At 43.5% G+C, this 16,948-nt stretch overlaps 2 protein-coding genes across 3 annotated transcripts in view; one reads left to right on the top strand and one right to left on the bottom strand.

Moving 5' to 3' along the window:
- Window positions 1-529: 529 nt before the first annotated feature.
- Window positions 530-16,948, top strand: part of LRRC8D (leucine rich repeat containing 8 VRAC subunit D) — a 114,316-nt gene continuing 97,897 nt past the window's right edge. The window contains exon 1 of one of the 2 annotated variants that reach the window (XM_063652875.1): window positions 530-815. The gene's annotated coding sequence lies outside the window, so the exon portion shown is untranslated. Of the gene's footprint in view, window positions 816-1,519; window positions 1,696-16,948 lie in introns of those variants that run through there. The other variant, XM_054477046.2, reaches the window with a different exon arrangement.
- LOC134738324 (basic proline-rich protein-like) lies at window positions 574-1,354 on the bottom strand. Its single transcript, XM_063652894.1, has one exon. The coding sequence runs from the start codon at window positions 1,246-1,248 to the stop codon at window positions 574-576; it is 675 nt and encodes a 224-aa protein (XP_063508964.1). The 5' UTR covers window positions 1,249-1,354.

Genomic DNA, 16,948 nt, shown 5'->3' with positions numbered 1-16,948 from the left:
CGGAACACATGAAGCTGAGAAACTCTCCATGCCAAGTGGTTGTGTGTGCCCCAAAGCTCAGATAAGTACTTTCTCCTTAGAGTTGGAAGGCGCTTAAGTGACTTTTTAACGTAATTCAACTCCCCACCCCCAGCGCCAAGTCTTAATATCAGAGTTTTAGTCGACGGGACAGACTCCTTCGCCCAGGACGGGTGAAGGTTCCCGACCATGCCTCGCAGCTAACTGGCAGCTGCGCCTGCCCGGCACCGAGCCCTGCCCAGGTGGACGCTTGAGAGAGCATTACGGCGATGGTTCTGTAGGCTGCCATTCTTCCCCTCCCAAGCACCTGCTCCGCATCTAGCAGTCGCTCGCCGCCAGTCTCCAACCCCGGGCCCCCTCCCTCCCCACACAGACCCCGTCCGGTCAGGCGCTGCAGGGCGACCGGAGAAAGTGCTCGCAATCACATGGAGGCCCGGGCCCGCCCCATTGGCTGCGGCCGGGCCAGTCGCGACGCTCGCCGGCTGCGGTTGGTCCCAGAGCTGCAGCGCCTGCACGGGCCCGGAGTCCATGTTACGCTTTGTCTAATTCCCCTCGTTACAGAGTCATGTGCTGCTGCTCCCGTCGCCGCTGCTGCCGCTGCCGCCGCCCGTGGTGCCCCGGCTCCTCCGCCGCGCTTCGAGGTGGCAGCCGCGGGCGGGGCCGCGGGAGCAGGGTCCAGGGCGCAGCGCGCCTTCGCCGCCCCGGCGCGTCCCGGTGCAGCCGCCGCCCGCCGCGGGTGATGCCGCCACCTCCGGCCTCAGCATAAGCCGTGGCTTGGCGGCCGAGCTGCCCCCAAGGTTGGTGCGCACCTCTCCCGGCAGGGGCCGGGGGCTGCGAGGGAAGGCGACGCGCAGGTGGAGACGCGCCGACCGAAGCGTGCAACCCTGGCGCAGGCGCCGCGGCCCGAGCTGCGGTTGCGGCCGGGAACTCATTCGGGGACGTCCGGGGGTCGGGAGGAGGTGGCGGCGAGCGGAGTGGGCTCCCGTTTGCTGCCGCCAGGGCCTGGGAGATTGTTCCGCTTTCTGCAGTCTGAGCGTCGGCCGCTTCGGCCCCGGGCGGCCGGCCCTGCGGGAGGGGAGTGCGGCTGCCTGGCTCCTGGACCCCTCGCGCGCGCTCCCTTCTCTCGCCTCCTTCCGCCCTATCGGAAAGGCGGGGAGAGCCGGTTTCGGCTCCGCTGGTTCCTCCCGGAGGTGGGTGTTTGGTGTCTGGCCTTGCTGGCCCGGTGTCCATAAGGTGAGCCCTTTAACTTCTCCAGAATCGCCTCCCCTCCGCTTCCTTCCTGTGCAGGGTGGGCTGCGCTGGGAGCCCGGCGGGCGGGGGCGGGGAGGTGAAGGCCCGCGCCAGTGGGAGGGAGCTGGGGGCCCGCAGGTGCACCCAGCCGGCCGCGGGCCATCTCCGGGTTGGGTACCGGTATAATCCGCTTCTAGCTTGTTTGGAGGCGTGGGCTCTTGGGAGCGGGACTTCTGCTCAAATCCTGTCCAGGGGCTTGAAAAGGAGGAGAATTGGGGGTGGTTGCTGGGAGGACCAGCACCTCCAGTTACTGGAGGATCGATAAGGGCCTTCTCCTTTCCGTCCCCCTTTACTAGGGTGTATCCCTTGCAGATAAATGAGATTTTTTGATTTCTTAAAAAGCCAGCTGCAGTGAAGAAGAACTGCTGCAGGTCGAGGGGAAGAGAGGTAGGTCCTTGCTGGAGAGGGAGAGGTGGGCTGTGATGTCCCAGGAGCACGCAGTTGGGGTGTGTGTGGCCGAAAGTATAGAGGTAGGGTTGTGGGAAAGAAACAACCGAGATGAGAGGGAGGGCGCACTCAGGATGTAGGCGGAGAGATGGGGAATAGGTACTGGGGAGTCCTAGCGGAATGTGGGGCCCAGCTGGAGCCGCTTGGCTTATATTTGGCTCCTCGTTGCCTCGCAGATTTCCTGCTCTTGGATCTTGAAAAATATTTTTTGTTGGACAGAGAAAACTCTGAGGACATATTTTGGAAGACAGGACTAAAAAGCTGACTTCTGGAAACTTTCCTTGGCAGCTTTGATAGTAAAATTCCGTACAGGCGGCGTTTATTGAGCACCTATTACGTGGTTTGTACCGGACTTCGGAAGAGTCTGGACAGACAGGGAATCCCCGTTTGCAGTAATGATGAGGGCTGTCTACCTTATAAACAAACAAGGGGCCCCTCCCAGTGCCAAGAAAGAGTTACCAGACCTTCCTTGCCATAGCATCTGGGACCTCTGCTTCTTACAGACCTGTGGGAAGAACCCTGCACCATATCCCGTAAATGGGGTCTTCGGGCAGCATTTATTTTTACAGTCCAAAAATAGTGACCAAACACCTACTGTCAGCTAGGCGAGTGTTGGGGTTCTTGCTTCATCTGTCTTGACACCAACTAACTAAATCCTTGTTAAAATCCAAGAGCAAGATGGGGAAGAATCTGAGATGAAAATTAGGTGGTTAAAACAGGGGTCACGAAAAGTTGATTTGGGGTGTTTGGTCTCTGTAGGTTACTTATGGAACCCCCCATAAAATGATTAGGTAATCTATAGAGGCAGGGAAAAATCCCAAAATCTTGAATTGGCACAATTTATTTATATATTTGAACACTATGTTAGATTTGTCTCGTTTTTATTGAGCGTGTATGTGTGCGTGTTGATTAAAACCTAACAGATTAGAAGGTTGGAGAGGAAACTGTCCTTAGATGACCCAGCCTTCCATTACCATGTGGAGTAGCATATGATGCAACAGTTAAAGTATTGAGCCATATTCATATCATTTTCTCCCTGCTGTGTTTTCCAGCATTTAAAAAACGTGGTCAAAACTTGGCCTTTTTTCTCAAAATCGCTAAAGTTTAATGGAAAGAAAAAAAAAACTAAGCCCCTTTTCCCTTAATTTTTATATTATGCAGCGTTTTTAAAAATTAATTTTAGAAAATTCTGATGTGTTTGTCATGTCCAAATAGTTAAATTGTTTTGGTAGCAATAGTTTGGAAATTAGACTTGATTCTGTTCTCAGTACTGTAGACAAAATAGCTATTAAAGTCAAAAGTTTGTCAAAACTTTGTAATCATGATTATTATGTTGTTGAAGTGGTAGCTTGTAAGAGATTTCAGTTATTTTTAACTGGAGCTGGTGTTTGACATTCTAAGAAACACCAGTTAATATTTGTTGAGTGCCAGCAGGAAGCAGAGAACTGGAGTGGGTGCTGTGGGATCTTAACAAGGCAGGAGAGGATTCTCGTAGTAATCACAGAGAGCAGATAAGACAGGCACACATGAGGATGCCAGCAGAAGCAGACAGTTATAGTTGTCTAGGAATCCAGGGTGTGTGGAACCAGATAAAAGTGTATGAAGTATGCTGAGGGAGGAGTGGAAATCTGAATTGACTTTTGACAGTGGTCAGGGATGTGGAACAGAATATATGACTAATAAAGGAGGGTAGAGGGAACCTAGTTAGTGAAAACTTAACCACAAGTCAGTGGTGTTAATCATTTGCCTCAAGACCAGTGGCTCTCAGTAGTAGGCAATTTTGCTTCTCAGCAGACGTTGAGGAATGTCGGAGACATTTATGGTTATCATAGCAAGGCGGCAGGTGCTGCTGTCATCTAGTGGCTAGAGGACAGGGATGCTACATAAGCATCCTACTGTGCACAGGACATCAACCCCCTTCCTCGTAAACAAAGAATGATCCTGTCCAAAATGGCGATAGTGCCTGTCCTTAGATCTCAGAATAGGTCTTGAAGGGAGGTGTTTCTTCACATGGGAGGAGTAATAACATTGAGCTTAGGAAGCTGATGTAGGAGACTTTTGTGCTCGGTGTGATGTGATTAGGGTCTGGGCAAATCCTTATTGAAAGAAAGGGACAGTTTGGAGGGAGATCATAGCAGATGAGCACAGTATGATAGTGGAGTAAGTTGGGAATCATAGAATCAGAATTGGCATTTTAGAGGGGCACTATCCAATTTATTTATTTTAGTAAATTATTTTAGTAAATTCTTACCCTTTCTAGGTAACTTTTGTTTAACCCCAGGAACCGTGAACTTCTCCTGAAGACAGGTTATTACACCTTTGGACTGTTTGTTGTATTATTACTTGAGCTGAAGACTGTCTCCTTGAATTTTTTTTTCCAATGATTTTATTCTTTTGGAGCTGCTTACTCTCTTTGAATGCACCAAGACAATATGATGTCCCCTTACCCCCAGTTGACTTTCCTAATGCAAACTAGTCCCAATTCTTTTCACAGTCTTTTATTGGGATGTGGTTTCTCGATGTCTTCTCAGTTTATCAGCATCTCACATGGAGAATCTGGAATTGAATATGTAATTGAGATGTGATCTGGACAACAGAGAGTACAGTAAGACAGCTGTTTGCTGAGACCTAAGCATAAATGTCTGCTTACTGCACCTTAAGCTTACAACTGCCTATGATTTTCTTAGTGCCGAGCACAAACTTCTTTATTAGATAATCGTGTTTTGGATAGTCAAAACCCTCAGATATTTGCTCTGTGAGCTGCTGCATCCTGTAATTCTTGGGCAGATTTTTTTGGAGAAGTTTTTGTTGTTGTTGTTGTTCCTTCTCAATGTTATCCTATTTATTTTGATCCAGTCTTCTAGCCTTTGACATTTTTAAATTTATGTCTTCTAATTATATCAGAGAGGAATGGAGGATGACTTTATTGAAAATTGTAGTCAGTTAGTACTATGTAAAATTCAGTAGTTTGGGGGCACTATTGGTCCTATGTGAGAGCTGAGATCACTGAGTGATGGAGGTGAGTTCTGGGGCTAATTAGCCCTTATTCTGGGGGCTTCTGAGAAATCTAAATGCCAAGCCACATGGCATTTAGCGCTTGAAATGTTTGCACCTGGGGTACCATTTTGAAATTGTTGGAGTCTGTTGCAAGCTTCTGAAATCTGAATTCCTTCCTCTGGGTCTTTGTAGTTCTGTTTATGTATCTGGAAGAGAGTTTCTAATGTTTTGTGCAAATCTGAAGCTTGCAGGGTTAGAGTTGCTTTTGAAATTTGTGAGAAGGTAGGATAACTGGCAAAAATCAACTATGGACTTCGTTCCCACTCAGGCTAAGCTTTGTTTTCTTTTTTGCTAATATGCCTCACATATTTAGTGACAGCCTTGTATTTAGGGAAGGAGAGAGGATTGAGGTTTAGAAACAAACCTTTTTCTCAGAGCTTGGCTTTAACTTGCCGTTGATGTTAAGTTCATACTTAACTTGAATTTTACAGTCTTCACTGCAAAGACATTAGGAAATTACATTCCCAGATGTCTTCTGAAGCTGGCAGGTAAGAAATCTCAGGTACCTTAGTGCCAAGTTCTCCGAATACTCTAGATCTATCCTATGAACTAGATTTAATAAATTACTTGATTTGGGTGGTAGCTGTCTCACAGTGTTGAAGGAGAGCTAGAGGAAAATTTCAAATCTCATGGCCAAATGTGTGTGACCTCTTTGTGATGAATGTCCATTGTGCCCCAATCCTTTGTTAGTGTGTTGGCTGTCCAGATGGTGCAGTCTACTTGGTTTCCCTTCTTTACCAGTCCAAGTGGGAAACCTCTTTATATCCTCTGGAGATGAAGGATATTCCAATGAAAAGAAGGGATGCCTTTTGAATATTTGAAATTTCTTGAGGGGAAAAGTGTTGCTGTCCTTTTATATTTTCAAAGGCTGTGTCCAAGTTGAAGTCTTAGAATTAAGGATGCAGTTGTGTCATTTTGAATAGAAAGAATATTATAGCTGGAAGGGATCAACCCTTAAATTTTATTTTATTTTATTTTATTTTATTTATTTTTTTTTTAGACGGAGTCTCGCTCTGTCGCCCAGGCTGGAGTGCAGTGGCGCCATCTCGGCTCACTGCAAGCTCCGCCTCCCGGGTTCATGCCATTCTCCTGCCTCAGCCTCCCGAGTAGCTGGGACTACAGGCGCCCGCCACTGCACGCAGCTAATTTTTTGTATTTTTAGTAGAAACGGGGTTTCACCATGGTCTTGATCTCCTGACCTCATGATCCGCCCACTTCGGCCTCCCAAAGTGCTGGGATTACAGGCGTGAGCCACTGCGCCTGGCTACCCTTAAATTTTATAGTTGAGCATATCCAGGCACTGGGAGGTGATGTGCTTAGCGTAAGTTTACACATGTAGTGACAGAGTAGGTATTAGAATCTATCTGCCTTAAAGACCACAATAAAGGCTAAGGATCAGGATTTCTTCTCTGCTTAGAGGTGTGTAAACAGTGGGGTCCCTCGGGTCTTATTTACATAATTGATCTAAAAGAAGGCGCACACAGTGGAATTTCTAGGTTTGCAGATGACAGCTTTTCTGGATTATGAAATGTCTAACCACTGGGGATTTGCTCCAGGGAAACCACACTAGGATGTATTAGTCATCAGAAGATTTGCAGGTGAGTTTCTTATGGGCAAATAGGTGGTTGGGTATTAAGGGGAAATTATAGAATTTTCATAGGATGGTGTTTTGTTGGATAAACTCAGGGAAGGGCTCTGAAAATACCTTCATGTTGTTGTCCTGACTTGCTGTTGCAGAAAAACAAAAACCACGAAATGCTAGGCTTCATCAAAAAGATTTTGGGGCTGGGCATGTTGGCTCAGGCCTGTAATCCCAGCAGTTTGGAAGGCCGAGGTGGGCGGATCACCTAAGGTCAGGAATTCGAGACCAGCCTGGCCAACGTGGTGAAACCCCGTCTCTACTAAAAATAAAAAAATTAGCTATGAGTGGTGGCAGGCACCTGTAATCCAAGCTACTTGGGAAGTTGAGGCAGGAGAATCACTTGAACTCAGGAGGCGGAGTTTGCAGTGAGCTGAGATTGCGCCATTGCACTCCAGCCTGGGCAACAGAGACTCTGTCTCAAAAAAAAAAATATTTTGGGAAAAAAAACAAAATATAGTCTTAATTGAGTTTTCACTGTGTTTTTTCCCCCAAATTCGTGGGCACCTAACCTTCAGAAAGACACTAGAGCTGGAATGACCATTGTAATGATAACGAGAATGTTTGGACATTGCTGCTAGAGTGTAAGCTTCATGAGGACAGGGTTCTTGCTCATGTGTTTCTTTGATAAAAATATTAGGATTTCTAGCACCTGGAAAGAGTCATTGGAGAGGAGATGGCATGGAGGCCTATGAAACCACAGGGAAAGGGCCATAGGCAGCCTTGATAGTTCACTTTATTCTAATAAGCCCGAGTGTGCTATTTTAATTGCCTCCTTGTCTTCCTGCTCCGGTACTCTGTCAGTGTGGTGAGGGTAGGGATTTATCTCTCTTGTTCTCTACTGATTTTCTAGTGCCTTGCACATGGCAGGCCCTCTTTTAGTATTTGTCACCCAGAGGAATGAATGAAGAGGTATCCCTTAAAGCTTTACAAGATATAAATTCAGGATGAATGCCAAGAAATATGGTTTTTCTCAACCCTGGCTGGCATCAGAATCAGTCTGAGGAATATTTTTTAAATACATATATTCAGACCCTTCCCCATGCCTGTTGAATCGGAATCTCTGGATATGGAGTTTAGTTTTGCAAAGAGCCCTCCCTGCCTCCAAGTAATTCTAATGTGCAGCTCAGCTCAGAACCACCATCTTAGTAGTTGTGCACGAAGGCTGGGTACTGACTGAAGACACCTTCAAATGGGTTGGAAACATTTGTGGCCAGCAAGCCTATCATTGGTTATTAAAACAAAAGAGAAGCTTTAAGGATATGTCAGTCTTCTTTGAAGGTATAGTGACCCAAACAGCACATGGTCCACCATGGCCCTTGGTGCCTCCATGAGATAGTGCATCCTGGGCTGGATGGATGATGGGACCAACTTCCAGTCCATCCTTGAGCAGTCATTTCCAGAGTGGGTCCCTGATGACAGTTTCACCAGCCCATGAAAAAATGAGAAGAGTGAAGACAATGTAACAAGCTTTTCTGTTTCAACTTTAGTGCTAAGTTTATTCAATTACAAGAGTCTGGTTTTTTGTTTTGTTTTGTTTTTGTTTTGTTTAATCTTGGGTTGTCCTTCCTACTGGAGGGTTGGCTTGTTTTTTCATTTTATGAAAGGATGGTGATGGTTTTTTGGTGTCATTTCTAGGTCCAGTTTTAAGCTGGCAATTTTGTGGTAGTCTTTCTTTTGACATTTTACTGGCCTGTGAAATCAAAAGTCTGGAAACTACCACTCCTCTGAGGTTTTCAAGATGTCTTTGTCTAACCATTGACACCTCCTATTGGGGAATGCTCATAAATATGGTGTTAGGTTCCATTACAAGCATTTTTTTTTTCTTAAAACATTTTTTTCTTTCCTCTTATGCTTGCTGGTAATAGTTAGGAACATTGCCAGAGAAAGCTTCACTTCCCCAACAACGCATAAATCCCATTGCTATAACTTAGCATCAACAGATAGCCAGCACTGCAACGAGTTCTACAGAACAAGGAGAAGAAAGGATGTACAAGAAGACACCTTTTTCTCTGATGGTCATTGGCCGCCAGAAAGCTGTGTCTCAAAATCTCTCATGCTATAGAGACAGGACAGAACTCTTCAGATTGGGTATTAAATGCCGTCAGTCAAAATTCTGTTCACTGATTGCTTACAACCCAATTTTAAGAAATATTAGAAAATTAAAATGCTTGGAAAAGTGGTCCCCATGATGCTTGCAATGGCACTCTACTGAGTAGGCTTTTAAAATCAGTGTATTCTCAGATATGGCTGCTTTTTTGTTTTCATGTTTAACTTAGCTGGTTAAGAAGTACTTGGACAATGTATGGAACACCTAAAGTTATTAATAATAACAGCTATTAGGCACTTAATGATTGTCCAAACCTATGCCCTGGAATTTACATGCATTCTCATATAATCCTCAAAACAATTCTGAGTGAAAGATAGACTTATTCCCACTCTACAGATGAGGTCATAAGGCTGGAGAGGTTATATAATTTGCAACAACGTCACATAGAAGTGGTGGAGGTGGAATTTGAAACCAGATTCATTTTATACCAGACTTTTATATTTTAAACCAGACTTTTTAATATTTTATAATATATACCTATTCTCTACTGTACCCTTTCTCATTTCTGCACATTTCTTTGTATTTATTTTATAATACCTAGTAATATTTCTGTTACATGAAAAAGAGAATCAGGTTTTGAGGTGTAAAGGTACCTGATAACTCCTGGTTCATGCTGCGTGTTTGAAGAGTAGAGCCGTAGTGGCATCCCAGCGTTTAGGCTTCCAGGCCAATGCTCTTGTCACCCCAAGTTGGTCTTAGAAGTATCAGCCTGTTGGTAAAACTACTTGAATGAAAATTTATCCTGGAATTGAGAGGGTAACTTTAAATCACTTAATTATTCTGGTGTTTTCTCTAGCCCTGCTCTCTTTTGTCACCCATATTGATGATAGAATGCCACTTGTAAAGTACATCTTAAGCACCCTCCTCCTAGTTAGATCTCAGCCACAATAACTACCGTACATAAACATATGTAAAGATATACCTAATATTTGCTAAGGTGTTATGTCTTAGCTGAAAAAACTGCTATAACAAATGTTTGCTGAATAAATGCCATAAATATATTCAATATAAAAAAATCTATATCCTCAAAGTAAATGAATGAATAAATAAATATCCATGTATCTACATCATGTTCATAGGCCGTTTCATTCATGCCTTTAGTTTTTAAATACAAGAAAATTAAACTTCATTATACTCAAGTGTAATCTCTTTGCTGGAGTGAATTTATTCTGTTCAAGTTTTACTTTAACTATTGAATTATTTATCTTAACATTTAGCCAGTAATAAAGTACAAATTGGGAACTGGGCTGCAGTTTTATACATCTTGCACAAAACACCCCCTTCCTACAAACACACACACTCAGAGAGAGAGAGATGCACTTGTTCTTTAACTTAGCTCTCTTAAGATATTTTTCGATTCCAAAATAGTTTCTCTTTCACCTGTTCTAAATACTTTTCCTTATAACTTATTTATACCTGCTAAGTTCTGTACCAAGCAGAAATTAGATCTGTGCTAATTTCTGTGCTAATCAGAGTTGGATACTAGCAGTAGCCTGGGGGTCTTGAGCAAATAGTGTGCCTCAGAGATGATTTGTGGCAGCAGGCACTCGCCCTCAGGCTGGGGTCATCAGGAGTGGGAGGCCCGTCAGAAGTGGGCCTGTTGAGCAGTGCATTGTTGCTGTGTGGGAATGTGGGCCGGTGTTGCCAGATCTTCTGATTTTTCACTGTAAGCCAGAAATCTGGATTATTGAGTAAAATCTGATTTTAAAGGTTGGCTAATTCAACATTTTAGAACTTCCTGTAAACCAAACAAAATAGCTTTGTGGGCTGGAAACCGCCTCTTTAGGCCCTTAGAGATAGCCTTTTAGTGGCCAGATAAATGGAAGCATAGGGTTTGAATAAAAAGCACAATATACTTTTTTTTTTTTTTTGAGATGGAGTCTCACTCTGTGGCCCAGGCTGGAGTGCAGTGCTGTGATCTTGGCTCACTGCAACCTCTGCCTCCTGGGTTCAAGCGATTCTTCTACCTCAGCCCCCTGAGTAGCTGGAATTACAGGTGCGCACCACCTCACCCAGCTAATTTTTGTATTTTTAGGAGACGGGGGTTTCGCCATGTTGGCCAGGCTGGTCTCGAACTCCTGACCTCATGTAATCCACCTGCCTCAGCCTCCCAAAGTACTGGGATTACAGGCATGAGCCACCACGCCTGGCCCACAATAACTTTTAAACATTAATTTAAATTGACATAAATTGAAACTTGATTTCATGCTTTTCTCTCCCAACCCCAGACACAAAGCAGAGCAAAGCAAACCCCAAGCCCCGTACTTTTAATGATAACAATTTCTGACCTTTAAATGTGGTGTATTACATCTGGAGTGGTTGCATTTGAACAGGTTGTCTGGCCTGAGGAGGAATAGGTTTAGGGAGAAATAGGTAGAGTATGAATGTAAAAGGGGAGAGGACAGGTGGGACACACAGAGAGAGAGGAGGAAGGGTAAGAGCCACTTGGAGTTGAGTAAAGAGATCATGTACCCCAGGAGATAACGGGAAGATTTGTTCATATTTTAAAATTGATTTGGGGTAAATGGGGAAGAAAGAGAAAGAAAAAATGTCAATATTTAGAAATAGTGCAGAATCTGTTGGCGGGGGGCAAAGAGTGCTATTATTTTGCAATTCCTAGTGTATCATGTTAATGTGTATGGTGGCTTCTCCAAAAGGGGAATTGGAATGAAAAGGAAGGGAAAGAGTTTATGTCAGAAAGAAGACTAGGGAGTGAGATAAAGAAGAGGGGTCCAGAAAACAGCTGATAGCGAAAAGTAAACCAAGAATGCTGGAAAATGTTTGCATAGGGGAAAGTTGGCTGTGTTAGAGTACAAAGCATCATTTTTTCCCCCACCCAAACTACGACATTGAGGGGGTATACACAGCTATCCTTAGGAAAAAGATGGTTTGGAACACCAGCTTATTTTGCTTTTGAAGGGCCAGCCTCCAGGGTCCCTTTGTGTGAAGCAGTGTCAGCAGGGCTGCGTCTGCCCTGTCAGGGCACACTGCCGGGAGGATATTGTCTACTGGGTTTTAGCCCCTGTCCACCATCTGGGTATCCTGGTGCAAGACAGGACCTCAGACCTTTACTGTGACCCCAATAGTGCTCCTGTCTTTAGTTTTATTTGCTTTTCTGGGGAAAATCTAACATCATTTGTGTAATTTGTTGTACATACACCCTCTTTGAAAGAGAAGAGAGTAATATTTGAACAGATTTCTGCTACTAGCAGAATCCTAGTCTGAGAGGATTTTTAAAAGCATTTTGCTCTTAATCATCCCAAGTATATAGTACCTTGTTCCTGGAATTTCAGCATTTTCGGGGGGGGCGAGGAACAACGTCTTTTGATCCATCTGCAAGTTTTATTCCAGTCCTGGGACTATTGTCCCTGTGTGATCTGAATGAACTATGTCTTTCTAGACTGGAATAACTTTAAATTTCTAATACTTTGGTTGCTTTTTAGAATAAATCCATTTTAAAATGTCCCCTTCTATTTGTTACTCTAGTGCAGTAAGGATCTTCATGGATTTCTTTTCCCCCTTATGGAAACCATTTGTAGTATTGAGAGAATGGGTTCAGGTTTTCTTGCACTGTTGGGAAGAAGAAAAATTCTTCAAATTCCACTGCTCGGCCTTCTAGGGACTCTACTCTACAGATGGAAATCCTGGAAGATCCTATCAGGAAGTGAAACTTGTAAATAATCTTTGTGCTCGTTTGGGGCATTATGCATTAACAAGTTGTACAAGAAGTCTTCTTTAACCTTCTTATAAAATACACTTAAAAAAGAATCCAGTCCTAGTGACGAATCTGGAAATAAGACTAGGAAACATTTCACCATGTGCCAGGCACTGTTTGCAGCACTTTACATATATTAGCTCATTTACTTCTGACAACAGCCCCATTTTGTAGCAGAGGAAACCAAGGCTGGGTCCTCTAGTCTGGCTGCTCCTCCCAATCACCATGAGCAGCCAAGGTCATTACAGGAAGTAGCAGAACTGTGATTTGAACCCAAGCTGCCATGGCTTCAGGATCTGTGCTTTTTAGGACTGCTTCATTGCCCCTTGAACTCTCTCACAACAATGACAAACATAAATTTGCTTATGTGGAGGGCAAAACTTCTTTTGCCTTCCACATTACCTCAGTCTTAAAGTCAGCATCAGAGTTTGGTTGAAAAAAGAAATAAAATTATATTCCTTCCCTGATACTGCCTCCCCAACCCAAATGAACAAATGAAATCGTGGAGACAGCTTCCATCTAGGAACAGAAACCTGACTAAAGGATCTTCCTGGAACACCGTACTAAAACACTGGACTGATCATTACAAAGGCTGTAGTTGGAGCCTTGTTGCTGTGACAACCCGCATCCTTGGCACCAATTGTTTTTAACAGCACAAAACCCATCTTGTTTTACCTTTACCTTTACAACTGGTAGATTTGGTGAGCTTCTGAGAGCACTTTTTAAATTGCTTTTTGCAACCTATATGGAGGCAGTGGGAAGGACCTAGGATTTGGAGCTTAAAAGATTTGAGTTCTAGTCCCAGCACTCTCTTTTGTGGACTTGTGTGACCTTGAGTTTCATCTCCTGTAAATGGGGGAGGGGACAGTAATGGCACTAGGATTGGTTTGGTGAGGATAAGAAGCTATTATATATGACAGTATTTTATTCACAACAGTAGCCATGTGTGTCAGGCAGTGAGCTGACCAGCAAGTCCTTTGTGAGTCTTGGAATGCATTTTCCATGGGTGGGTGGTGAGGTAGGTGGTTGGGGAAGGTTTGTGTTGATCTGAACCCCTTTTCTTTCCTGTTCTCTCCTTACCTGTATTCTAGTGTGAATGATAGTGTGGGTGTCAACTCAGTTTTTGGCCCAAATTCCTTTTCCTTGGTTTTCCCCCCTCCTACTTTGGGCTCTCTTCCAGTTTGCCTACAAAGTGCTATTTGTTGCAAGGGTGAAGCAGGCAATTCTCTGGGCAGTGACACTGTGGCTGCAGGCAGTTACTGTAGTTCAAAGCAAACAGCCAAGCTAGAGTAGGAGGGACACTGACAGGGCTTGTTCATTAGAATTTTGAACATTAATTTTTGAAGGAAAGAAAGGGAAGTACAAATAGAATAGGAATAGAGAAATGTTCTTTATAACAGAACAAAATTGGGTCAGGAGAAAGGACTTTAAGAAATCACTTAACGTTTATCATTACTTTGAAAGCAAATGCTTTTTTTTAGTAAAAGCAAATGCTTTTTGAGCATTTACTTTGTCGGCAATGCACTCTAGTGGGATGGGAAACGAAAGTTAGCGCTAAATATTAACATCGGCTATCATGTTAGTGCATTTCAGGTGGTCCATAGTGGGCCACTTTTCTGTTTTATACTTATATCAGCCATGAAGGTTGGTGTCATTGGCGTTCCATTTCAAAGATTACAAAACTGAGGCTCAGTGTGTTTAAATAACCCACTCAAGGATACAGTGCTAGTAACTAGTAGGGAGAGCTAAACTTTGACCTAGGTCTCTTTCTCATCCACAGTATGAAAGATGAGTAAGATATGCCCCTGCTTTGAAGAGAAGACCTGCATGTAAACAGCTTAGTATAATTCAGCACAGTTTGCAGTATATGTTGTAATTCTCGTGAGAGCTACATTTTTTGAACATTTGCTCGGAAGGAGAGACTGATTTTGACTGGAAAGATCAGGGGAGGTCTCACAAGGAAAAATACCTTGAATAGGGCCTTGAAGGATGACAAAGATGGTGACAGGTAGAGAATTGGTGGGAGAGCTGAGGGAACGTTGGAGCAGCAAAGCATGGAGATGCAGAAGTACAGAATGTGTTTGGGGAATGCTGCTGGGATGGAGTGAGGGATGGAGGAGGAAAGGAAGCCAGAGAAGCAGTTTGGGACAGATTACAGAGGGCCTAGAGTGTCCTGCTGAGGAATTTAGACTTCATTTGGTTGCCTTTGAGTAAAGGTTATTCCATTGAAGGTTCTTGAGAAGGGAAATAATTTTGCCTTGCTCTCTGCCTTCAGCAATTCTGGTGGTAGCATGGGCTTTCGCCAACTAGGCTGCATCTAAGGATCACTTGGGAGTTTCCTAAATGTGCAGATTCCAGGAGCACACCTCCACCCCCATGATTTCGATGGTTCACATCTTGGGTGGGGCCTGGGAAAGTGTGTTTTGAAGGCTCTGCAGGTGGTTCTGAGGGCAGCCTGGTGAGGGAAGGGTTCTAGAGGGCATTGGGGCATTCTAGAGAAAGGTCTGAGCTGAAGCTAATTTTGAGTTTGTCATTGTATGGATGATTTTTTAAACCATGGGAGGGGGCCAGTCATCAAACTTTGTGGAAGATCTGTCTGTGTAGGTTCTATGGTTTGCTTTTTGTCCTCTGTAAATATTAAACAGTAATCTCTCAGAGCATTGTCATTTGGGTGAAGTTTTTCACATATATTTCCTGTTCAAATCTAGAATGTGGGATGACTCTAATCCTTATGTCTCTGTGCTAGATTTCTCCTTTTTTGTTGCTGTTTCTTTTAGAAGGCAGAGGAATATATGGGATTTTATTGTGGGCTGTACCTGTCTTCAGTGACAATCTCTTGGAGAGCATGAGCTCTGGACTCTACTGCCTAGGTTTTTACTCTGCCTTTCTAGCCATGGGAACATGAGAAAGTTACTTAACTTTCTATCAAATGAAGATATAACAATATTTACCTCCTAGGGTTAGTTGTGAGGATAGTTTATATAAAATGCTTAGAACAGTTCCTGGCACATAGTTAACACTCAGGTGTTAGCTGCTGTTGCTGTTATTATTGTCATTAATTTTGCAGATACCCAAAGGTATTCCTTGCCTGCATTGCTCACATATTGAGGGCTTCACCTTAAAAAATAACCGTACAAATTATGATTGAGAGTAGTAAGGGTGACATATTAGAAAGTTTTAATTATTCAGTGACCCTCTTTCCTTTCAGAGCCTTTTATTTTCTGGAAACATATGCTTTTCTCCCATAAACAAGCCTGCTAGGATATACTTAAAACCCATATCTGGTCAAGAATCTCTTTCTGCATATTGGCTACAGAGCTAATAGTGCAGTTCTTCAGCCTCTTAGGAGCTGCATGAAATGATGCTCACTTTTACATTTCCTAGGACCCAGCCTGAATATAGGTCATTTTTTTTTCCTCAAATGTTTCAGAGCTCTGTTACTCTCATTTTTAGTTCTAAATCAACTGCTAACGTTTAAAATACAATTTTTGCTGGGAGGACAGATAGTTCTACCAAGGGATAAGCTATTTCTCAACATTAAAGAAATTAGAAATTATAATTTATGCTTAAAAAAATAATGTTAGTTCAAGTTTTAGCTTGCTTCTCTCTCCCTTCTCTGCTGTTCTTTGTCCTGCCATGTGTTTGCAAACCATTCTCATGACCTTCTGCCTGTGCGGCATATTTGTAGTGGGGCCAGATTATACATACGCCACTGACTTTTTCATCTGACCTCCTAAACTCAGCCTTTGAGCCCCTTCTTTTCTTTGGGTTTTCCTAACGAAGTCTTGTTGAAAGGAATATTATTTCCCATGGAACTTTACTGATAGTGTATGGAATAATACAATCATGCTCTGTGAAGTTCAGACCTGAAGTCTTAACATTTTAAACATGTATCTATTTGCTATTGCTTACTTAGTTCAGTCTTGGCATTTTAGGTCTAGAGGTGGTTACTACCCATTGGACATCCGTAGCCACTCCCTGCAAATTAAAGGGGACACAAAAATGCAACTGAACTTCTGTTTTTCTTCACCTCTCTGCTAATTTGACTAAGTCAATTGGCTCGCCCTCATTTGCCCTCTTCACACCTCCCAAATTAATGTTATGTGCAAATTTGATTAAAACAGCGTGAGTAATTTCTAAGTTACTTTTGAATACGGATTGAATTCCGTTCCTTGTGGCTTTTTTCTTCATCGTACTAGTAGATGTAGCCAGTGTTTTTCTTTCTAGCCTGCTTAACTTGTGTGGTTCCTGGAACAACATAAGTTTTAGTTGATTTAGGATCCTGATTTCACAGGACACTGTATCAACTGCTTTACCAAGATCAAAGTACATGGGTTCACTGCATTCCTTTCAGGTGCTAGTTCAGTTGTGCCGTAGCCAGGCAATCCTGGAGCCTTGAAATCCAGGATTCTGGTCAAGGTGAGGAAGCAGCCCTTCCTCCTAGCTTTTTCATTCTGCAAATATCTTTTCTTTCCTTCTTAATATTTATTTATTCAGCAATGTGGCCCAGGCTCTGCATCCCAGACTTCCTAGAGCTTTCAGCCTAGTGCCCCTAGACAAGTGGTTACATTCTTGCTACAAACTGGAAAGTCTCTGAGCCCCTCACCCCACTCCTCCCCACTTCTTTTCTTCTGCTGTATTTATGGCACTGTACCTTATGAACTTTCACACT

The sequence above is a fragment of the Pongo pygmaeus genome, chromosome 1 (genome assembly GCF_028885625.2).
Source record: "Pongo pygmaeus isolate AG05252 chromosome 1, NHGRI_mPonPyg2-v2.0_pri, whole genome shotgun sequence".
Taxonomy (NCBI): Eukaryota; Metazoa; Chordata; class Mammalia; order Primates; family Hominidae; genus Pongo; species Pongo pygmaeus.
This window is presented reverse-complemented; position numbering and strand designations above follow the sequence as displayed.